Raw genomic sequence first — 23,473 nt, 5'->3', positions numbered from 1 at the left:
CCCAGGAACCTCGCAAAGAATTCATCAATTCATAGCTTTTAATTCATAAATTTGTAAAATGCTCAGCTACTACAATTGATTCATAAGAAGAGATCAAAGAAAGAATTGAAATATCATTGTACTCCCCTATATTTTAAATTTGACGTGTTTAGTATTCATTAAATTTCATTATTCATAACTCATTATACCAATTCTCTATACACCAGTATCATAAAGATGAATTTTTTTCTAAAAATTCAATAGCTTTATTAAATCTATCAAATTCCATTTTTAAATTTGGTAATTTTGAATTAATTTGATCAAATCTTAATAAATAATCATAATATTCTTTATTAAATTCATTAAAATTAATTTCAACAAATTCTTTATCGCCTTCTTGTTTTAACTTAGCTTCTTCAACTTCTTTATTTATATTATTTATAGTTTCACTAACTTCTTCATCAATTTTAGAAACTAATTTAAAATATTTATCTTGAGCTCTTTTAGGTAATGTTCTCTTTAGTTCTCCCAAATCTAATACCAAATTATCATATTCATTTAATATTGTTCTTAATTGATCATTTATATTATAATCAAATGGTTCAACATTTGTATCATTATCATCAACTTTTAAAATTGTAATAATATCTTCATTACTTAAATCTTCTCCATCTATAAGTAAACTTTTTAATAAATTTTGAAAAGATTTTAATAAATAATTTTCAATATCTAAATATATCTTGGTTTTTAATGGATCTTCTTTTGTTGTTGGTAAATGTAAATCTAATTTTGTTATTGTTGAATTTAATATATTATTATATAGGAATTTCAATTCCTTTTTTGATATTCTAACTTTTTCATAATCATCTTGTACATCAAATGTTGAATTCATTTAAGAAGTGTATGGTGTTTGCTTGTTTTCATTAGTGTTTATAGTTTATAATATATTAAACTTATGTTGTTGTTATTAAGCGGTTTTTAGCTAAAAAGAGTTGGTTTGTTCAATTGGTAGTTACCATTTCTTCAGATTATGTTCAAATCTATTTTCTACTTCATATAGAGAGATCTTCTAGTACCAATAATCAATTAAACAACCATCTTATCTACCATTCTCACCTATAGATCTTTTATTGAATTTACAGCAATATGTCGGAGACTTTAGGGGATGAATTTTATCCATCATTTGCACCATTCTTAGGATTTGGAGGATGTGCAGCAGCAATGATATTATCATGTACTGGAGCAGCAATAGGAACAGCAAAATCAGGTATTGGTATAGCAGGTATTGGTACATTTAAACCAGAATTAATTATGAAATCATTAATTCCTGTTGTAATGTCTGGTATATTATCTGTATATGGATTAGTTGTTGCTGTTTTAATTGCTGGTGGTTTATCACCTACTGAAAATTATAGTTTATTTAATGGGTTTATGCACTTATCTTGTGGGTTAGCTGTGGGGTTTGCTTGTTTAGCTTCTGGTTATGCAATTGGAATAGTTGGTGATGAAGGTGTTAGACGATTTATGCATCAACCTAGATTATTTGTTGGAATTGTTTTGATTTTAATTTTTGCTGAAGTTTTAGGATTATATGGTATGATTATTGCATTAATATTGAATACTAAAGGAAGTGGATAAAATATATAACGATTTATAATTTATATAAAAAGCTAAGTTTATTTACTATTATCTTTTTGATTCTTTTATTATATTACATATCTACAAACTTCAACTGATTTCCATATCATCCCCATTCTTTGTTTCTACTTTTGATTGTTCTTCTCTTTTTGATTCATCTTCAATTTTATCTGTATTACTCTCCTGAGTATTACCTATTGTAACATTACCTTTATCATCAATATATTGAGATTTATTTTTTTCTAAATAAGAAACAGATCTATCAGAATCTAAAAATAACATATATGCTCTTTTTATATCTTGTAATTCAACTTCATTTTGTCTCTTTTTTAAAGAAATTTGTTGAGCAACTGATATCAAATTACTTGAATATCTTAAACTTGTTTCTTGACCAATTTTTGTTAACAACGCCAAGGCATCATTACTTAAATCAACTTCTTCTTCATTTGCTCTTATTGATAATATTGTTCTAATTTCATCACTATTATAATTTGTTGTATGTATTATAATTGATCTATCTAATAAATCTATTGGCATACCATGAGGAGATTTATAATCTGTACCTCTTGTTTTACTTATACCTCTATTTGTTGCCATTATAACAATTGGAGAAAAGTCATCTTCTAAAGCTCTATTTATAAATGAAAAACATTCAATATCTAACATATGAACTTCATCAATAAATAAAACTCCAGGAATAATTTCTGCTTTACCTTCTTCTTTCCATTCTGCAACTTTTGTATTTATTTGATCTCGAACTTCAGATCTAATTTCTCCAGTATCTCCAGAAAATAATGCTAAAAATCCTTGTTGTCTTGAATTTATAACATCAATTTCATGTAATGAAACAGTATGTACTACTTCTTTTCTTTTTTGTAATTCACCTTCTGGACATTGAATAAATTTAGTTTCTGGTCCCATTGCATCATAATCTCTTGCTCTTGTAAATGATTTACCTAATTTTGTTATTTTACCACTTGATTTATCAATAGATATAACATCTCCAGCTAAAATTTTTTCTTTTGTTAATCCTTCAATCATTTTATTACCTAATTCATATATAGTTTCCATATCTGTTGTCTTTATAGTTAATTTTCCTTGTTTATGACCTCCTGTAATAGATCTATCAATTTGAATTTCAACAACTTCTCCTTCAATAATTTCAGTTTCTTCTTTAATTCTTATACCTATAGATTTTCTAAAAGCTTGAGTTAAAGCTTCAGTTTTTGATAATTCTAAACTATATATTTCAGATGCAGCTATTGCGGTAAAAGGTATATCATTACCTAAACTTTGTGATAATCCCATTGCAATTGCAGTTTTTCCAGTTGATGGAGGTCCAGCAAATAATACTGCTCTTCCTGCAATTTTACCTAATTGAACCATTTTTAATACAATTCCTGCTGCTTTTCTTGCTTGTAATTGACCAACCATCCCCTGGGAATTTTCTTTTGGTTGTAAATTATCATCTAACCCCAAACCTGATATGTGGGAATGAGCTGCTATTAATGATAATCCATTAATATCTTTTGTTGTGACTTTCGTATTAATTGGTGTGGTCTAGGAGAGTATAGTTAGTATCAATTAGTAAGTAATAAGATAAGCAGAACATATTGAATCAATACATACCATCTTTTCAAAATGGTCGAGAGTTTATGGTGGTTTATTGATCTGGCTGATGGAATGATGATGAAGGTTTAAATTCAATATTTTTTCAGAATCTATGTATTTGGTGCTACCAATGTTCTGTTATGTCGCATGAAACAATTTAGAGACAAAGTTGAAATCAAAACAAGTTTCAGAGTTTCTAATTGAATTGGCTTTATCCATTTCCTATTTAATCTATAATTTTAAATCTTTAATAATAGAACCTTCTTTATACATCATATCAATTTGATTTTTAAAAAAATTTGAAGCTATAGATCTTTTTAATTTTGAAGTAGGAGTAATAACATTACGATCTAAAGTTAATGGATCAATTTCTAAATAAATATTTTGAATTTTTTCAAATCCATTTAATTTTGATCCTACATTTGTATTTAAATATAATAAGATTGAAGTTTTAATTTCTCTTTTATTTACCACTTCCAATAAATCTTGATTTGTTGAAATTTGATCTGGTTGAATATTACATTTACTTGTTAAAAATGTCTTTATTGATAATGGATCAATACCTATTACCCCCACTAAATATGATTGATTAAAATCTCCATGTGCAAAAACTTGAGTTATAATTGAATTTGAAGTCAAATATAAATTTTCAATTTTTTCAGGTGTAACATATTCACCTTGAGATAATTTATAAAAATTTTTAACTCTATCAAATATTATAAACCAACCTTCATTTGTAATTTGTATAACATCACCAGTTGAAAACCAACCTTCTGAATCAATAGATTTTGAAGTTTCTTCTGGATTCTTGTAGTAGTGACTAAACATTTGAGGACCTCTTAATTGTAATTCACCACGAGGTCCTCCTTTATCATTTAAATAATATCCCATTTCTGGAATTTCACGTATTCTTGCTTCAACTGTAGGAGCTATGGCTCCACATGTACCAATACTTGAATATTGTAATGGTAATGCCATTAACATTCCAGCAAATGATTCACTTGATCCATAACCTTGAGTAAATCCAATACCTAAACTTGATCTTAAAAATTTTATAGTTTCTCCACTTATTGGAGCACCTCCTGTAAAACATACTTCCATATTATCAAATCCAATTAATGATCTTAATCTCTTGATTAATATTGTATCATATATAAAATGATTTCCTTTATTTCCATCTTCTAATTGTTTTATTCTTTTAGTTTCAAAAGCTTGTGAATATGTAATTCTATTAAATGTTGAATTTGAATCAATAGTAGCATTTTTAATTAGTGATTCAATTTTACTAAAAATTCTAGGAACACAAGCTAAAAAAGTTGGTTTGTATAATTTTAAATCTTGAAATAAAGTTATTGCTGAACCACCTAATCTTGGAAATGCAACTTCTCCACCAAATGTTAATACTGATGCTGACATATGTCTTTCAAATATATGAGCTAATGGTAAAAAAGCAAATTCTTTCATTTTATTATGATGAGGCATTAAATAAGCAAATGATAAACATGCTGCTACTATTGTTCTATGAGGTAATACTACTCCCTTTGGGTTTGATGTAGTACCTGATGTAAAAGTTAATGTATATGTTGTTTCAGGTTTTGGTAATGTTTCAGTATGGGGAAAAATTTCACCAATTTTTTCAACTTGAATAAAATCATATAATTTTATATTATTTTCTTCTGCTAGTTTGGTTAGTGAAGATGCCTTTTTATTCAATGGATCCATTGAAATAATCATAATTAAAGATTCTAATTCTTTTGGATATTGTTTTTTTAATTCGATTAATTTTTCAATTTTATTTCTTGAACATATAATTATTGGAGATTGAGTAATTTCTAAAATATATTTTGATGATGATTCACCTAATGTATCATATAATGCAGTAGATGTTAAAGAATTTGAAGAACATGCTAAATCTGATATAATCCATTCAATTCTATTACCTGAATAAAATGTAACAATAAATGACATATTATTTTCATTATAATTTTGATAATCTCTTTCATGATTTATAATTTTTAAATGAGATTCTAATTCTAAATTCTTGAAAGGATTTGAATTTATTAAAAAGAATAAACCAGATGCAAAATTAATTTTTTTATTATTTACTTCATTATAAGTTAATGAATTATATCTTTCTAAATGTAAATCATTCTCATAATCATATTCATGATAAGCCAAACAAGATGAATCACCATGTCTTTCAACTGATGATTTAATCAAAGCATGATAAGTATTTAATTCTGGAACAATAAAATTTTTTAAATTATTTGGTAAACTTGCATTTCTATAAATTTCAGAATATCCTGGTTTTGAAGTTCCTGGAATTTTTATTGAATGACCACTATATTCTTGTGGGATTGGTAAATTATAATTAATTAATGATTCTATTGGTATATCATTATTTGGATTAAAAATATAATCTTTTTCATCTAATGCATAAATTGATTCAAAATCTGAATCTGTTATTGAAGGTAATTTAATGGACATAGTTGGGTTTGGGTTGTAGAAATTAATCTAAAAAGGGATTAAGTTGAAGGATGGTTGCGATTATTTAAATAGTAATCTTCAGTACTCTGTTGGGGTTGTTCCTTGAGGTTATGGTAGTTCATTTTGGAAAGTGGGGTTGAGATCTGGATCTTTGAACAATTTTAGTTTAAGCGGTTAAATTATTCTAACGGTTTTATTATGCATAATTCAGTAACACAGTACAACAACAACCGAATGAATAAAACGCTTTTTTTTAAGACCGACCTAGAATTAATCTAGTTTCTCATAAATATAATAACAAGAGTAAGACCCTTGTTTCAACCACACCATTAGGACGAATTCCTATTCAAAATTTGTTCGGTATTACAACTCAGATTTTACGTTAGCTTTAGAACTATAGAAGAACTTTGAATATAAATCCCGCATACTCTAGCTTAGAGTTTCTTTCCTGAAACATTAAATCTTCTGAAATGAAAGATCAAAGCCCGAACTGAACAATTGGAAAACAACCCCTCACACGATTTGAAGTCTATTTTTATCTTTAGGTTAGGGTTCCACAACTTGTTGATTGTATCAAGTTTAAATTTGGTAGCTGCATTAGCTTTAGGAGTTTAAATTCATTCGGTTACAATTTCAAATTCTCAAAACCAAATTTCAAGGATGAATTGCAATTATAAAGTTGTGGGAGTGTATAAATCTGTTACGGTGGTCGTCATTAACATATTGATTGATGGTGCAATGATTTTATGTAGTAGACTTTTGTACAAACTTCCTCTTGCTACTTTTTACACAATTTGTATGGTTTTGATACCAAATTCTATAACTATGTGAGACAAAAAACTAATGCAAAGCGAATGCGAATGAAGTAAGTGAAGTCGAGATGCATGATATTAAATTGTACAAAGCTTTTTTCATAAATACCTTTGAGTGAAATATTTCTTACTATTGTATGTTTGTTCGACAATCAAATCCTAACATTTAGTTTCTTTCGACTCTGATATTTAACTTCGTTCCATCAAACAAACAATAGCAATAACTCCGTCTTTCTGAGACAACTGAATACTATACATCCGTAACTACATAGTAAAAATCTCTTGTCATTTAATAAGTGTGTCTCATAAAATGATGGGAGCCTTACCTAAGAAAAAAGATTCTTTTTTTATGTTACTAATCAATCAAAAGAATCAAATTTAATTTTATAGTCATTAAACTTATCTATTTCATCATCAGTCAATATATTACTGATACAATATTTATTAAATACTCAGTAATTAAATCAACTATTCCTTAATTTTACATTTCGTATATTCAATACATTTTAGAAACGAACATTTAGCAGATTTTTATTAAGTCATCCATACAAATTTCAACAGATAAGTCATCAATAAAACAATGTATAGTAATATATTAAAAGGTTCATCGATTAGATCCGTAAAGCAAATCCAGAAATCAAAACCATCATTAATCACATCATTGAAACATTTTGCCACAAGTACAACTCCATCACCATCAACATCAACAGAGAAATCAAATACATCATCAAGTACAATTAATACCACACCAACAACAACTCTAAATACATCAACAGGTAATATACATGTTTCAACACCATTAGAATCTCCAATTCAACCACCTGAAGGTTCATCACTTTCTCTCAAATCTGCAACAAGAGATGCTTCTAAATTTGGTTCAAGACCAATATATTTAGATGTTCAAGCAACTACTCCAGTTGATCCAAGAGTATTAGATAAAATGTTAGAATTTTATACTGGTCTTTATGGTAATCCTCATTCTTCAACTCATGCTTATGGTTGGGAAACTGATAAAGAAGTTGAAAAAGCAAGAGAACATATTGCTTCAATAATAAATGCTGATCCAAAAGAAATTATTTTTACAAGTGGTGCTACAGAAACTAATAATATGGCTATAAAGGGTGTACCACGTTTCTATAAAAACACCAAGAAACATATTATAACTACTCAAACCGAACATAAATGTGTATTAGATTCAGCAAGACATATGCAAGATGAAGGGTTTGAAGTTACTTATTTACCTGTAAATTCAGAAGGTTTAATTAATTTAGAAGATTTAAAAAAATCAATAAGGAAAGATACTGTATTAGTATCAGTAATGGCAGTAAATAATGAAATTGGTGTAATACAACCTTTAAAAGAAATTGGAGAAATTTGTAGAAAAAATAAAATTTTTTTTCATACTGATGCTGCTCAAGCTTATGGTAAAATCCCCATAGATGTAAATGAAATGAAAATTGATTTATTATCAATATCAAGTCATAAAATTTATGGTCCAAAAGGTATTGGAGCTTGTTATGTAAGAAGAAGACCAAGAGTTAGATTAGATCCAATTATAACTGGTGGAGGACAAGAAAGAGGGTTACGTTCAGGAACTTTAGCACCACCATTAATTGCAGGATTTGGAGAAGCTGCAAGATTGATGCAATCTGAAGGAGCTTATGATTCAAAACATATCCGAGCATTATCTAAAAAATTAAAAGATGGTTTATTATCAATTCCTTCTACAATTCTTAATGGATCTCACGATCCAAAATATCAATATCCTGGTTGTGTAAATGTATCATTTGCATATATTGAAGGAGAATCTTTATTAATGGCTTTAAAAGATATTGCATTAAGTTCAGGATCAGCATGTACTTCAGCATCATTAGAACCTTCTTATGTTTTACATGCTTTAGGTGCTGATGATGCATTAGCTCATTCTTCAATAAGATTTGGTATTGGTAGATTTACAACAGATGCAGAAATTGATTATGTTATTCAAGCTTTAAATGAAAGAGTTGAATTTTTAAGAAAAATGTCACCATTATGGGAAATGGTTCAAGAAGGTATTGATTTGGATTCAATTGAATGGAGTGGTCATTAATTGAGTTTTGTTTATGATTATTAGTCGTTGATAGTGTAAGTGTAATTAGATTCTTTTTTTTTTTTTTTCAGTTTTGTAAATGAATATTATAATTTTTTCCGTTTCAGCAAACCGGATTCGGATTTTTTATTTTTTCACTTTCTCCATACAATTAGTTGAATTAGTAATTTTAAATCAACCAACTTATTCACCAACCTTTTTTCAACAATCGATAAGCAATGTCAGAACAAATAATCAAAACCATAACTGTTTTACCAGGTGATCATGTTGGTACAGAAATTACAAATGAAGCCATTAAAGTACTAAAAGCAATTGAAAATTCAACTCCGTTTCATAATATAAAATTTGAATTTAAAAATCACTTGATAGGAGGAGCAGCAATTGATGCAACTGGTGAACCATTACCACAAGAATCCCTTGAAAGTGCAAAAAATTCAGATGCTGTTTTATTAGGTGCTGTTGGTGGACCTAAATGGGGTACTGGATCAGTAAGACCAGAACAAGGATTATTAAAAATTAGAAAAGAATTAAATTTATATGCTAATATTAGACCATGTAATTTTATAAGTGATTCATTATTAGAGCTTAGTCCAATTAGATCAGATATTGTAAGGGGAACAAATTTAACTATTGTTCGAGAATTAGTTGGTGGAATATATTTTGGAGAAAGACAAGAACAAAATGAAAGTAATGATGGTAAAACAGCATGGGATACTGAAAAATATACCGTTGCTGAAGTACAAAGAATTACAAGAATGGCTGCATTTATGGCATTACAACATAATCCACCATTACCTATATGGTCATTAGATAAAGCTAATGTATTAGCAAGTTCAAGATTATGGAGAAAAACTGTAGATGAAACAATAACCACCGAGTTTCCAAATTTAAATATTCAACATCAATTAATTGATAGTGCAGCAATGATATTAATTCAAAATCCAACTAAATTAAATGGTATTATAATTACATCAAATATGTTTGGAGATATTATTTCAGATGAAGCAAGTGTTATACCAGGAAGTTTAGGATTATTACCATCAGCATCATTAGCTTCATTACCAAACACCAATAAAGCATTTGGATTATATGAACCATGTCATGGATCAGCTCCAGATTTACCTGAAAATAAAGTAAATCCAATAGCTACAATTTTATCAGTTTCATTAATGTTAAGATTAAGTTTAGATTGTATTGAAGAATCTCAAGCTTTAGATGAAGCAGTTAAACAAGTTTTGGATTCGGGTATAAGAACTGCTGATTTAAAAGGTGATAATACTACAAAGGAAGTTGGTGATGCTATTGCTGAAACAGTTACAAAAATTTTAAAATCTAAAAAATAATTAGGCTACGTATGTATCTAGTAATTAATGTTATTTTAAATTTCAAATTCTTTAAAATTTATCGAGTCTCTGAAATTTGCAATTTGTTGTAAAGTTGTTTCTCTTTTTATATTTCCATTTTTAAATGATTTTAATAAATTATAATCTTTTAAATATTCATTTTTTGAATCTTGTAAACCAACAACATTTGTTTTTGAAAAAATCAGTGAATTTGTATTTGTACCTTTAGTAAAATTGGAATTATTCGAACTATTTCTTGTTGATGATGATGAATTTAAACTTATTTCAGTTAAATACAGTACAGATTTATCATTATCTTTTTGAAAACTTATTAGGTTAATATTTTTATTACTTAATTGATTTGATAATTTTTTAACTTCTAAATTTAAGATATCTTCATTTATTATTTGTTCAGTTGGTAAATTGGTTTCTAAAATTGACCAATTTGGAATTTCATCTTCATATATCTCATCTAATTGAGTAATGTTTGATTGGTTTCTTGTTAAAATTGATAGGTCGTCAACTGTTGCGAGTCGTTTAATTGTTGATATCGAATTAGACGTGGTTACTTCATCATTTGTTGATTTTCCTCTTGGGATTGAATCTTGACGCTGTTTAGTTTCTTGAAATCTAGATTGTTTGTTGAAATGAGCTCGATTATTTCGTCCACTATCATGAGAGTTGACTGGCTGTTGAGCCTCCTGTTTTTGTTGTTGGTGTTGATGAGCCTCCTGATTTTGTTGTTGGTGTTGATGAGAATGAAGCAAATCAATGCTTTTTACATGCAGGCTTGGTTGCAATATTGGACTTGGTTTCAATATGTCTATGTACTCATTTTCAGTTCCCTTTGGTATAAATGTATTTTCAATAACATTTACCTTGATGTCTTGAGCGATATCAACTTTCATATGATCTTTAGTATCTTCGGGCTCATTCATGTGTGTGTGCAAATTGGTCTTTGATTTTAATTTTTTGAGTCCAATGGTGCTATCAGTTGGATCAATAATACCCACTTCACCAACTTCAGTTCGATCTTGAGTTTTGAACTCGTCAACCAAATAACTTAAAACCCTTTCATTCAGACGGATCATTTCTAAAGTTTGTAAACTATCAACATTGGATGTACATTGCTCATGACTTCTACGTATTAGGTTGCAGATAAAATCATTTAAATGAATTTTTGGTATAATATTACTTATGTGATGTTTGCTATTAGTGTCATACCCTTGAACTTGAATTTGTGTTTCATCAATAAAAGATAAATTTATTATTAAATTTAAATTTGGATTGTTCCGCAAATATTGAGGCACATCTAATTTGTTTTCCATGTTCAAAGTTATCAAAATATTAGATTTCATTTTTTCAAAATTGTATGAATTATCATCATGAGCAACAAAGTAATTACTGATAAGTTGATTCCTATCAGATTTGAATAAATGAAATGATGAAGTTTTTCGAAATATTTTTGCTTTCACAAGTGATTCTTGAATTATTAGATTGGACTGATTGGTCACTTCATAATTCACAAGTGTACCATCTCTATAACTAATTTCCAAAAAAGTGGATTTGGTTGAATTGATTGCAGAATTATAAGATGATACATTTACATGCTCAATCTTGTCGCAGCGGACTACGTGAAGTAATGGAAATTCAGAAGGTAACCTTTCATTTCGATTGAAAGAAATAGTCAAGATCTCCTGCATAGACATCTTCATAAATTTTTTGGTATTGTTGAACATTGATAAGATTAGCAAGTAATCAGAAAATATCAAGATAAGTTCTTGATCCAGTTCCTTCACATTTTTAAATTCTCTTATTGCTATCAACTTTCTATCAATCCAACCTTTCTTTAGTTCTTCAGGCAAATTTGATGCAATTGGGCTTATTAGCTCTCCTAAAGATGAGTATAATCTTTCATTTGTGAGATTGTAAGATACTTGTGTATCGACCACATTAGAATCCAGTAAATTGTTCAATTGATCTCCTAATAAAAATGCTAATTTATTATTTTCATCAATGGTGGTCTCATCATTTGAATTGTTATCATAAAGTACATCAATGAATAAAGAATTTATATAATGATCTGTCAATAAACCTAATTCAGATAATTTTAAACAAAATTCAAATGGTTTAATTCGGCTGATTATGGAAGCATTATTAGCTAAATTTCCAGCAGTTGTTTCATCCCAATTAGCTAAATTTGGATTTATATTTTTAATTAATTTACTATAATTTTTTAAAAAAGTTATAGCTAAAGCTCTTCGAACTTTTGAATCTTTATATTTTGGTAATAAATTTTCACAACTTGGCCAAAATCTTGATCGATGATTTAATTTTAAATTTTTATAATTGGTGACACCATATTTTGTTATTGAAACAGTTGATATTTTGAGATCTATGGATTTGTAGATTAGGATTATAATGTTGCCAAATAGTATTTCATCATAGGAAGTGAATATTACGGAATCTTTCAAAATCGTTGACCACTCAATTGACGATGGAAGATTTTTGTCTTTAATCTTTAAATCAGTACTGAATTGACAACTCAAACAGGGTATTCTATAGCCATCTTGAATTAACTTCTCTCGAGTAGTGCCATCTTCAACGTGTTCTTGATGTTGTTCATTTGACTTTTTTAACTCCTGATCATCTTGCTGAAGCTTTTTGGGATTCCGCCGTTTGAAAATTCTCATATGATACAATCGTCAATGGGGTCGTTTAGTGAAGTTAGTGGATCAACTATGAAAAAGAAGTTTGGTTTAGTTTTGGTTACTTGATAAATTCAAAATGTAAACAAATGAAATTAAAATTACAATCTCGTAAATTTGACTTTGTGTAAAACATATATCGAATAAGGTACATTTTTGTCACACTTACCCTTTGATAAAAAAGGTCTATTGCGTCGCAGAAAAGGTTATAATATGTGGTTTCAGGAGTAAGCTCGAGGAATTATAACAGAGAAAATCATCCCAGTTAAGCTCATAAACGTATATTTGCATAATTTGTTAAAATGTGACTAATTTTGGATCATTAGGTAACCCATCATTATTAATACCATTTTTATTCAATTCATTTTGAATATAAATTAACCTAGCATCATCAAAAGTTAAATTTTTATCCGTTTCCATTAATTTTTTAATATATTTTTTACCTCTAATAGATAATCCTTTTCTTGAATCTTGATAATTTGAATTTTCAACATCAAAATTCGAACTATTTAAACCTTGATTAATATCATTCACGAAGGATTCATTATCTAGACTGAATTCTGAATTTATATCATCATCATCTATTAAATCTTCTTCATCAAAATTTAAATTGTTATAATAACCTTGTTGAATTCTTCTTCTTGTTCTCCATCTATCATGAAAAGCTATAATTTTGTACCTAAAATGGAAGATGATGAGACTTAATAAGATTGTGATGGATAAAATTATATAATGTTGATGAAATATGTTGATTAAATAATAAGATGATTGATCTTTATTGTCACTCGGTTGTTCTTCCTTTTTTATTAGACTATTTGACGTCATACTTTTTGTATAATGAATGGACTATCTCGTAGTTTGTACTCAATTGAATTGTATCGGATGAAGATAAGGAGATGGTAGTTAAAGAATCTATTTCGACTGATTTGAAAAACGAATTGAATCAAGAATTAATGGTGAATAAACCTTGGCTTTTGATTATTAACATCACTTATATTTAATTTTGTCTCAGATTTATATATCCGAGAATAAGGATCACTCCTTATCAAGTACATCAACAAGTCTCAAAGTTTCTACATTTTAATCGAACTAAAAACAAACATAATATAAGTACATATTTTATAAACCTAGTATAAACCTAGATATCAATTTTCTGGTAATTTAGCATGAGTAATTTTTATATTTCTACCACCATATTCATAATTATCTAATTCACTAATGGCAGTGTCACAAGATTCGGGTTCTTCAAATCTAACAACTGCATTACCACTAGCTCTACCATCTTCTTGATATTGTATCTCGGCTTTATTAACTTTTGCAATAGTTTCAAATAAATCATATAAATCATCGTCTTGAGTACTAAAAGGTAAGTTTGATACATAAATAGTATCTAATGATTCACCATCACCTGTAACTCCCTTTGTGAATTCTGAATTTTCTTTTTTAGTGAATCTTGGTGTTGATCCGTATCCATTTGTTGATGATGAAGAAGATGCAGCTAATTCTGCTCCCTTTCCGGGTCTTGTATTCAAAGTTCTACCTTCAATTTCATAACCTTCAAATTGTTCAATAGCTTTTGTTGCTTCTTCTGGAGTTTCAAAAACAACAGTTCCAAACCCTTTTGAAAATCCTCTATCATCTAATCTTACATCTGCTCTTACAACATTACCAGCTGATCTCATTAAATCTTTTAAAGCTTGCCAATTGATTGAAAATGGTAAATTACCAATAAATACTTCAGTTCCTGGTGCTGGTGGAGGAAAAGATTGTTGCCTACCACCAAAATCATTTCCATATCCGCCTCTACCACCGTATCCACCACCGTAGCCACCTCTTCCACTTCCATATCCACCTCTACCACCTCCGTAACCACCACCATATCCACCTCCGTATCCTCCTCTACCACCACCACCATAATAACTACTATTATAACCACCTCTTCCTCCAAATCTACTTCCACCAAAATCTTTCTTTTCTGGTGGTGGATAATCTTGTCTAACAAATATTGCTCTACCTTGATATTCAAATCTATCAAATTTAGATATAGCACTTAAAACATCATCTTTTGCTTTAAATTCAACAGTAGCCATACCTCTACTTTGACCTTTATTAGTAACAATATCAGCTCTTACAACATCTAGATCATTACTAAAAATTCTTTCAATATCTTTTGAAGTAGCATCAAAAGGAATATTTCCAACAAATATTGAATTATCATAATTTCTTTCAGTTTTAGATCTATAAGAATCATCACCAGTAGTTGAAGTAGAAGCAGCTCCATAATTTCTTGATGAATAATCTCTATCACTTCTGAAACCTCCACGACCCCCTCCTCTTGAATTATATGAATCCCTACCTCTTCTATCATCATATGTTGGTCTTCCATAATCTCTTCTTCCATACAGATCTCTAGCAGAACCTTCATAACTACCACCATCATCATTATTATTGGTTCTATCCCTTACTGGAGATCTGTCCCTAACAGGAGAACGAGAACGATCCTAGCAAATTAACAAGTTAGCATCAAATATTCCATAGAATCTTTAGTTTGATTGAGCAACAAATAATCATCAGTACCATACAACCACATATACATATTAAGGGTCGAAACCATTAAAAAAATCAAATATAGCTCTCTTATTTTCTGTTTTAGCTAGCGAAAGAAGCGTCCAGCATCAAAGCACAAAAAACGAAGTTTGAACCAGTACTCAAATTTTAATAATGAAATCTCCCAAAATACACTCACCAACCATGTACTAAATATCAAGCCAAAGCAGATCAGCTTATTGTAGCAAGAAGCGACTAAATTCATCAAGATATTAAGCAACGGAAGGTCTAATTTCTCTTTGTTCTTTTATTTTTTTGTGGAAGTTACATGAAGTATATTTGTCACCAATTTTACTTTAATTTTTCATCTCACCTAAAACATACTCTTGAATAATCATCTATATCCATACCCTCCATCTTGTGTTTTCCTTTGTGTTGGGAGTATGTTATATTAGTTGCAATTAACGATGATTTTTCAGTTGGTCTGTCTCTTCAGATCTGATTCCACATTATTTTTCACTGCTTCCAAAATTATCTTAATTGCACGACTTTCCGATCAGTAAATGAACTTCTCAACACGTTTTAGAGGGAAAACACAGAGATAAAAGTCATGGACCATGAGCTTGATTAGATCGTTTCTGCTCATTAACTATTCCTACTCATTATTACATGACCCTATTGAAATCAAAAGTTTTTATTTTGCAAATTTAAAATTACTCCTACTTTTGAGGTAAAGGTAGAACCAACCTTCTTTCAACTTCACACTCTTTATTAACTTCTTCTTCACCATCAAATTTCAATCTAACATTTCCATCTTTTTTATTACCAACAACTATAGCAGGATAATAAGTTGTTGTATCAGGATATCTAGCTAAAACTTTTGAACCATAACTATAATTTACTAAATTATCTAAATCCAGTATTGAAGGAATTAATAAAATTTCTTTATAATTACATTTAAATGTATTACCAGGATGATTATTTTCATCAGGTTCTGGATCACGAATTTCAAATTTTATACCATCTCCAATAATTTTAACAACTTCACATTGAATCCATTCATTTACTCTATTCCTTAATTTAAAAGCTACTTCGGATCCAATCACAATTGGTTCCGAGGGGTTATATTTTGATTGCCAAAATGATCTTCCTATTTTTTTTAATTTTTTACCTTTCCCTGTACCTGAACCTGAAGTTGTTTTAGAATTTTTACTTGATTGAGAATTCGATTTGGAAGTTGATTTAGTATCTAGATCAGCTTCATCTCTTGATCTCTTATTGTTTTCTTCAAGTTTAGCTTGTTCTTCTTTTTGTTTTTGTTGTTGTTGTTGTTGTAATTGAATAATTTCAATTAATTTCATTAAATTATCATTCAGTGTATCAATAAGTCTTTTTGCAGTACCTAAATTTGATTTATGATCTATTATTTCCTTTTGTAGTTTTGATATTTCTTCTGATGTTAAATTATTTAGCTTACTTAAATCATTTTGATTTTTGTATACTGAATTGAAAGTTATACTTTCATTTGATGTACAAATATCTTGTAATGATGTTATTACTATATCCCAATTCCCCTCTATCTCTGAGCCCATTATTCATTAGCATATAATAGCAGCAGATACAGATATAGCAAGGCAGTAGTAATAAATGCTAAATGATAAAGATGAACTTGATCTTAGTTATTGATAAGAAGAACAAATGGTAAAATAAATGTAAACAAATTTAGAACCACAAAATCATTTTCTTACATTAAAGCATACACCGAAATAACCATATCCATTTGAACTTACAATCCTTATTCACATCCAATTAACCCACGAAATGAGATTAATAGACTTATTCAATAATGGTGCAATAATTCTACGATGTATTTCTCTGATACTACAATATAAACACACAAAACAACAGCACCAACATAATCAACAAAGATATCAAGGTCCCACAGGATTATCAACCACTTATCTCAAATTACAGTTATTTACAATTTTACTATCAATTACATCAACTTGTTTTTATTTTTTACCAGAAGTACAAGATCAATATAGTCTACGATTTTTTAATCAAAAACCACCAATAGACATTCCATATTTAATCATAGAATTAATATATTGTGGTCTAACGATTCTACTAATCTTACAACAACATTATGAATTTGATTACGAATTGCTAGCTTTTATTGTCATACAATTAGTTCCATTTGGCTATTTAATTAAACTTTGGTTATATAATCAATCTAAAATTTTTACATTAGATTTAATTGATTATTTATGGTTATTAACAAAATTTAATGCTTGTGTTTATTTAATTCCTCAAATTTATAGAATTTGGTTTGATGAATGTTCAGGATTATATAAAAATTGGATTTGGTTAAATTTGGGAGCTTTGGGGTTTGAATTTATGGGTAATTTTATAAATAATAATCAATGGTTTGAAGATGCTTTGAATTTTAATAATTATTGGATTATCATTGTATTGAACTTGTTATGGACTATTACCATATTTTTTCAAACAAAATTCTTAAAGGAGGAAGAAGAAGTACATTATAAAGAAGTATAAACTTGCTAAAGTGGTCTTAGTCTAAATCATTACAATTTATTATTTAATACTTTTACAGCTAAATGAACTACATAACTAATTTTTCTATCTTCATCAATTACATATTTAGCATTTTTTTCTAAATCTTCTTCTTCATTAGATATTGGATCTTCTATAATAATATTACTATTTGTTGCATCATTTTTTAAACTTCCAATTTTTTTAGGTTGAAAATCAGATAAAGTTAATTCATTTGCATTTTCCATTAAATGATTAATTTCTTGTTTCATTTTTTGTTTTAATTGTGGATCCTTGGTTATTATTATTGCATTACTTTCTAAATCTGAACTATATGCTCTTTTGGTGTAGTTTGATGATCCAATTACTGTTATACTTGGTTCATCTTCTTCAGGTACTGTAATCCATAAACCCTTTGCATGATAAGTCCATCCACCTGGAGTATTAACTACTCCCTTTTGCCATTCATATACTGTAATCAAGGATTCCTTTCCTAATTTTTTAATTGATTCTAAAAATCTTTTTGCAAATAATAAATAAGCTTCAGGTAAATAATAACTCATACCAGGAGATTTATAAAAACTATTTGCTTTTGGTGAAGCTGTTATAACTTTACCTTGAGCTTTACCATTTAATAAACGATCTTGAATTTGTGGTAACATATTAAAATAACCTGCAGTAAACCACCATTTGATATTGGGAGAATCTAAAAATGATAATAATCTTAAAATTGCTGGTTTTTCTGTAGATAAATCTTGTTGTGATGGAAATAATGGAGTAAATTGTGAAACGGGGTATACTATTGTATCAAAATTTTCATGATCTTTAAATTCATCAAATGATGATAATTCATGTTGTTTTAAAATTGGTGATAATAATAATGAAGTATCACTTATAAATCGTTGTAAATTTAAATGAGGTTCACAGGATGCATTAGTTGTTGGCCAAATTAATTTGAAACCTTGTTTTAATTTTGTTGTATATTTTATTTGATAAGAAATTGATGCTATAGCTTCATGAATTTTGAAATAGTAGTTGGTTAATTTAGAAGATTTAAATAAATAATATCTATCTTGTCTATCAGTAAAATAATCTTGTGATAAATTAGCACCACTTAAAATAATTTCATCATCAAAACCATAAAGTTTCATATGTTGTAAACCCCAACCTTCATTTATACGTTTTGGAGTTAATTGTTTTGTTATACCTGATAAATTAGGAGTATGATACATTCTAATATCTACTCTATTTTTACCAAATTTTTTTTCTAATGGTACTAAAATTGAAGCTGAACAAATATTATTTGGAGCTTCTCTTGTTCCACGTAATGCATCTGTTAATATATATAATTTTAAATTTTCATTAGCCGACAAGGCGTCATCTAAACATTGTATTAATTCAGTTTGACTTTTTCCAATATATAAAGAAGATAAATATATTCTGTGTTTTGCACTGGCTATTTTATTTTTTAAAGTTTGATAAAATTGCTTGGGGTCATTTAAAATTTCAATATCACCATGATTTAATAAAAAACGAGGAGCAATTGAATCTAATTGTTGAAAAATTGTAATTAATCTAGGATGAAAATTTTTTATAAAATCTAATGAAATATTTGGATTATTTGTTGAATAATTTTTTTCTTGAATTAAAGAATTTGAAGAATTATTTGAATTTATTGATGATGTTGGAAATAAATAATTATAAATTGATGAGATCATTGGTAGACCTGAATTCAAATGAGTGTATTTTTTACGATTATAGTTGTTGCTTCTGTTTTTGTTATTAGTATTAGTATAATGAAATGCTCGTCGTTGATTAAATCTTTGTTTTGTTAAATTGTAAGATCGTGTGACTTTAGATGTACTTAATGATAATTCCTTTGTTGTGTTTATTATAGTTATAACTTTTATTAATGATGAAGATGATGATTTAGTTGATGAATATATTAATTGTTGTATATTATTCAATATCATCAAGATTCAAAAAGAAAGAAAAAAAAAAAAAAACAACAAACTGAAAATCAAATTGAAATTATAAATCTAGAAGATAAATATGTAAAAAATAAGTAGTCAGTTGGAATATTGTAAGTAAGTAGTGTTAAAGTTTGGATAGATTTGTTTGTTGTTGTATTGTTTAATTTTCTTATCTTTTTTTAATAAATTTTTTTTCTACCAAAAACAAAAATTTTTGATAAGGAAGTTTAAAAAATATTAATAATTTTTATTTCAGTAGGCTATCTCCAATAAAATTTTTTATTATAAACTTACTCAATTAGGTTACTATTGAATTTAAATAATTTGGTAATGACGTTAGAGTCTCTTGTAGATGGAAAATTTGAAGATAATAAGGTATAATTGTTAGGAACCGACAATATAAAGCGATGAATTATGCTCCATTTGATAGTTGATTGAACTAAAAAGAATTAACTCTGATTCAGGAACGGGGAATTGAGGTTCACCGTTTATATGCGGTTTTAAAATAAATCAAATTGGGAACTAACGGCGGTGAATTTTCTCGATAAAACTGTCAGCCCCAAAATATTAATATTTGGTTCGGAGTTTCTGTCCTCCTTCTTTTAATTCTGATTTTAATGATTCAAATGATCAAAAAATAATGATCTGAATTGGTTACTACTTTAGGTTAATTAGACTTGTTTCAATAGTTTAATTCAACAGTTGATAAAGTTTAAATTTCAATTCCATAATTAAGTGTCGTGTGCCTCTAAATATTTATTAATATTGAATCGTTTTGTTTCACTTCATGACAACGATTGAACTAGACCAAACTTCTGAACTAATTAAGTTCAGTATCCCGTACAGTTCTCTGTAAAAATCGGCTTTTGAGCTTACTAAATGGAATTGTGTTTACTCACAATTCCAAATCCCGTTGCACCCATCAACTTCTTGATAAGGTAATAATAAATTATTATTTAGTGGCTTATCTTATAATGTAATAATTCTGCTTACTTATTCCCCATATATTCCCCAAAAACTGTCTTAAAAAGCCCTGTTTGATATATGATTGTAAATGCGTACATTTCAAGTAGAATAATTGTGAACTATTTGCTTGAATATCAATTCGTTTTACTTTCTCAAATTCTTAAGTTTTGTTATAGTTGAATCGTCGGTTTGACATGCTTCAAAATTTCACTTGATAATGACTTGAATCAAATTGATATAATAATAAATTTTAGATGATAGACTTCTTTTCAGTTCTTTATTGTTTAGTGAATCGTAATTCAGTTGAAATATAAAACTATGTAATTTAAAATAAGGCAAAAAAATTATTTGGTTGCAAAAAATAAAAATTTGTGTACCAAATACTTTAAGTAATGCTTGAATTGACAGAATCGAATTTTGCAAAATATGAGATCAGGAAATTGAAGATGGAGTCAATGGAGACAATATGTTACAAGAACCATAAAGTTCTGTGTTGTTATTGCAATAATTTGTATGTCGCATCTACATAGAATCAGATAGAGCAAGCTAATATAAATTGACGTGAAGTTTAATAAGCTCAAACTACTAATATAGCACTAGTTGTAAAGTTTGACATGTTAGATTTGCAATATTTTTTGATAGAGTCTTGAGAAATCTCGTATTTTCTGAAATCAAGATCAACAAGGGTCCAAGAGACTTGTTAGATTCAAGGTCAACCACAGATCTACACTGGCTTCTCATTTTGCTCTCACTGATCTATGATATCTAGAACCCCACCATCGAGTTTCAACAACTGAATTCACATTTAGAGGAACTAGTGCTAAAGTCTTCAAAGTATGCAGAGCACTCTACATATCCAATAGTTAGCAATTCGAAATAAGTTTGTTCAACAATAAATGATTGCATGTTTGGTTTTTGGCTAAGTTACTTCTTACGTTTCAATATGTAGTCCATACCATTCAATTCCACATAATAGATAAAATTGCACATTAAAGAAATTTTTTATACCAAAATTGAAGGTACTGATGACAATAAAAAATCGTTGATGTTTTTGACTAGACTAGTGATGATTGTATTTTGTCTTCACAAACAGAAAATCCGCTTTCCTTCACTCTTCTAATCTAAAATATTGCTTCTTTCTTGAATTGGGTACTGCCTCAGGCTCCATTTTTACCGAATTCATGAAGAACAATTTTAACTGTATTATTATTTATAGATGCATCAGATGTAACAATGAGACTTGCTCCGGAATCATATGTTAAACCTGTAATATCACCTGTTGTGTTATAACAGCTAATTTACCCGTAATTATGTCGCATAATAGCATAATTACGGGTAAGTCACATAATTACGGGTAAATTAGCTGCTATACCACACCTGTTGACTCTAATTGCTATAAGGTGGCATTAGGTTGTGCGGGTGGAGGAGAAACATCATCTCTCCTACTCGACCCACCTCGTCCACCGTGATTCTTACCTCATCATATCCACCTCTACCAGCATTCGAATTTCTATGATTCGATTCATTGGTAGTTAGTCTGTTAGGTGATTTATCACGATCATTTGAATCTCTGGTATGTCCATCAAAGCTTTCTTTATGATTTTGTGATCTTGTTGTTGGTTTACCTTTGCTGCCAGAATTTGGAACATAAACAACTAGACACTTCCCTCGACGAAATTGTAAAACAGAGTTACACCTATTAATTACGTTTGATAATTGTAGGTATAAGTTGATTTCATAAAGGGTATTGCCTAGTTGTTTGTTCAACAACTCTTCAATGCCAAGAGCTACAACCGAGTTAAACTCCTTGTATCGGGATCGTAAAGCATTCCTCTGCAACAAATTTGAACCATCTCACTTATTGCAAAAAGTTCGTTCATGAAAGTCAGGAAATCACTTGATTCCGTAAACACATTGAAATTAGCAACTTCACTTGTATAAATCATTTTTTCACTGGCCTTTGCATATTTGACCACATTGAAATTAGCAACTTCACTTGTATAAATCATTTTTTCACTGGCCTTTGCATATTTGACCACATTGAAATTAGCAACTTCACTTGTATAAATCATTTTTTCACTGGCCTTTGCATATTTGACCACATTGAAATTAGCAACTTCACTTGTATAAATCATTTTTTCACTGGCCTTTGCATATTTGACCACATTGAAATTAGCAACTTCACTTGTATAAATCATTTTTTCACTGGCCTTTGCATATTTGACCAAATAGCTTTCAAATTCACTTTAAAAGGGAACTTTTTGTTGATTGAATCTGCAGATTGTATCCTTAACATCTTGCATAGATGATCCAGTAATTTATGAATTAGGCATAGCTTTTAATTTCAAGTGCCAACGTGTAATCATAAGTTCATATTTATACTGTAACATTTGAGTTGATTTTGCAACATTGACAGATTCATTGGATTGTCCATGTACCTCTCCAGTGTCCACATACGTTTGCAATGTTGGAAAAGGTTTGTAAATCTTTGAATATGGCTCTTTCCATAAACCGATACTTTTGGCGATTGTTTTAGATGATTAAAATTTGTTGCTGAGGACTGCTTTTCAATCCCAATATATTCTAGATTAGACGAATTCAAAAGTCCAACCAATATCCAGTCCTTGGCTTGGCAAGTAAAATAAATACATTTGAAGCCCTTTGTAAACTATTTAAACCATTGTTTCACACTTTATTAATAACATACATCGAATCAAGACCAAACTAATCCAATTGTGACAAAGTTGGTATAAAAAGTAGTAAATAC

At 28.7% G+C, this 23,473-nt stretch overlaps 13 protein-coding genes across 13 annotated transcripts; 4 read left to right on the top strand and 9 right to left on the bottom strand. All coding sequences in view use genetic code 12, as the record gives it.

Annotated features, from left to right (window-relative positions):
• Positions 1-208: 208 nt before the first annotated feature.
• KGF55_005067 (MIND complex subunit) lies at positions 209-871 on the bottom strand (the record flags this gene model as incomplete). Its single annotated transcript, XM_051760040.1, has 1 exon — positions 209-871. One exon carries the CDS (start codon positions 869-871, stop codon positions 209-211), a length of 663 nt encoding a protein of 220 aa, XP_051612230.1.
• A 254-nt stretch (positions 872-1,125) lies between these two features.
• VMA11 (H(+)-transporting V0 sector ATPase subunit c') lies at positions 1,126-1,617 on the top strand (the record flags this gene model as incomplete). Its single annotated transcript, XM_051760038.1, has 1 exon — positions 1,126-1,617. One exon carries the CDS (start codon positions 1,126-1,128, stop codon positions 1,615-1,617), a length of 492 nt encoding a protein of 163 aa, XP_051612229.1.
• A 90-nt stretch (positions 1,618-1,707) lies between these two features.
• On the bottom strand, positions 1,708-3,249 carry RVB2 (RuvB family ATP-dependent DNA helicase reptin; the record flags this gene model as incomplete). The annotated part of the gene is made up of 2 exons (XM_051760037.1): positions 1,708-3,177; positions 3,247-3,249. The coding sequence occupies 2 exons, from the start codon at positions 3,247-3,249 to the stop codon at positions 1,708-1,710; spliced, it is 1,473 nt and encodes a 490-aa protein (XP_051612228.1).
• Positions 3,250-3,459: 210 nt separating this feature from the next.
• On the bottom strand, positions 3,460-5,715 carry FAA2-3 (Faa2-3p; the record flags this gene model as incomplete). The annotated part of the gene is made up of 1 exon (XM_051760036.1): positions 3,460-5,715. One exon carries the CDS (start codon positions 5,713-5,715, stop codon positions 3,460-3,462), a length of 2,256 nt encoding a protein of 751 aa, XP_051612227.1.
• Positions 5,716-7,107: 1,392 nt separating this feature from the next.
• SPL1 (Spl1p) lies at positions 7,108-8,616 on the top strand (the record flags this gene model as incomplete). The annotated part of the gene is made up of 1 exon (XM_051760035.1): positions 7,108-8,616. The coding sequence occupies one exon, from the start codon at positions 7,108-7,110 to the stop codon at positions 8,614-8,616; it is 1,509 nt and encodes a 502-aa protein (XP_051612226.1).
• A 218-nt stretch (positions 8,617-8,834) lies between these two features.
• Positions 8,835-9,959, top strand: LEU2 (3-isopropylmalate dehydrogenase; the record flags this gene model as incomplete). Its single annotated transcript, XM_051760034.1, has 1 exon — positions 8,835-9,959. The coding sequence occupies one exon, from the start codon at positions 8,835-8,837 to the stop codon at positions 9,957-9,959; it is 1,125 nt and encodes a 374-aa protein (XP_051612225.1).
• A 35-nt stretch (positions 9,960-9,994) lies between these two features.
• KGF55_005061 (uncharacterized protein) lies at positions 9,995-12,652 on the bottom strand (the record flags this gene model as incomplete). Its single annotated transcript, XM_051760033.1, has 1 exon — positions 9,995-12,652. One exon carries the CDS (start codon positions 12,650-12,652, stop codon positions 9,995-9,997), a length of 2,658 nt encoding a protein of 885 aa, XP_051612224.1.
• A 312-nt stretch (positions 12,653-12,964) lies between these two features.
• On the bottom strand, positions 12,965-13,492 carry KGF55_005060 (uncharacterized protein; the record flags this gene model as incomplete). The annotated part of the gene is made up of 1 exon (XM_051760032.1): positions 12,965-13,492. The coding sequence occupies one exon, from the start codon at positions 13,490-13,492 to the stop codon at positions 12,965-12,967; it is 528 nt and encodes a 175-aa protein (XP_051612223.1).
• A 320-nt stretch (positions 13,493-13,812) lies between these two features.
• GBP2 (single-stranded telomeric DNA-binding/mRNA-binding protein) lies at positions 13,813-15,622 on the bottom strand (the record flags this gene model as incomplete). Its single annotated transcript, XM_051760031.1, has 2 exons — positions 13,813-15,168; positions 15,599-15,622. 2 exons carry the CDS (start codon positions 15,620-15,622, stop codon positions 13,813-13,815), a joined length of 1,380 nt encoding a protein of 459 aa, XP_051612222.1.
• Positions 15,623-15,933: 311 nt separating this feature from the next.
• KGF55_005058 (uncharacterized protein) lies at positions 15,934-16,806 on the bottom strand (the record flags this gene model as incomplete). Its single annotated transcript, XM_051760030.1, has 1 exon — positions 15,934-16,806. The coding sequence occupies one exon, from the start codon at positions 16,804-16,806 to the stop codon at positions 15,934-15,936; it is 873 nt and encodes a 290-aa protein (XP_051612221.1).
• A 229-nt stretch (positions 16,807-17,035) lies between these two features.
• KGF55_005057 (uncharacterized protein) lies at positions 17,036-17,770 on the top strand (the record flags this gene model as incomplete). Its single annotated transcript, XM_051760029.1, has 1 exon — positions 17,036-17,770. The coding sequence occupies one exon, from the start codon at positions 17,036-17,038 to the stop codon at positions 17,768-17,770; it is 735 nt and encodes a 244-aa protein (XP_051612220.1).
• Positions 17,771-17,799: 29 nt separating this feature from the next.
• Positions 17,800-19,740, bottom strand: PEL1 (CDP-diacylglycerol--glycerol-3-phosphate 3-phosphatidyltransferase; the record flags this gene model as incomplete). The annotated part of the gene is made up of 1 exon (XM_051760027.1): positions 17,800-19,740. The coding sequence occupies one exon, from the start codon at positions 19,738-19,740 to the stop codon at positions 17,800-17,802; it is 1,941 nt and encodes a 646-aa protein (XP_051612219.1).
• A 2,123-nt stretch (positions 19,741-21,863) lies between these two features.
• KGF55_005055 (uncharacterized protein) lies at positions 21,864-22,904 on the bottom strand (the record flags this gene model as incomplete). Its single annotated transcript, XM_051760026.1, has 3 exons — positions 21,864-21,982; positions 22,158-22,361; positions 22,511-22,904. 3 exons carry the CDS (start codon positions 22,902-22,904, stop codon positions 21,864-21,866), a joined length of 717 nt encoding a protein of 238 aa, XP_051612218.1.
• Between the last annotated feature and the right edge of the window lie 569 nt (positions 22,905-23,473).

This window comes from Candida pseudojiufengensis (assembly GCF_024610245.1).
Source record: "Candida pseudojiufengensis strain CBS 10847 chromosome Unknown scaffold10, whole genome shotgun sequence".
Classification (NCBI taxonomy): domain Eukaryota; kingdom Fungi; phylum Ascomycota; class Pichiomycetes; order Serinales; family Debaryomycetaceae; genus Lodderomyces; species Lodderomyces pseudojiufengensis.
Note: the sequence above shows the minus strand (reverse complement) of the source record. Positions and strands in the feature narration are given on the sequence as shown.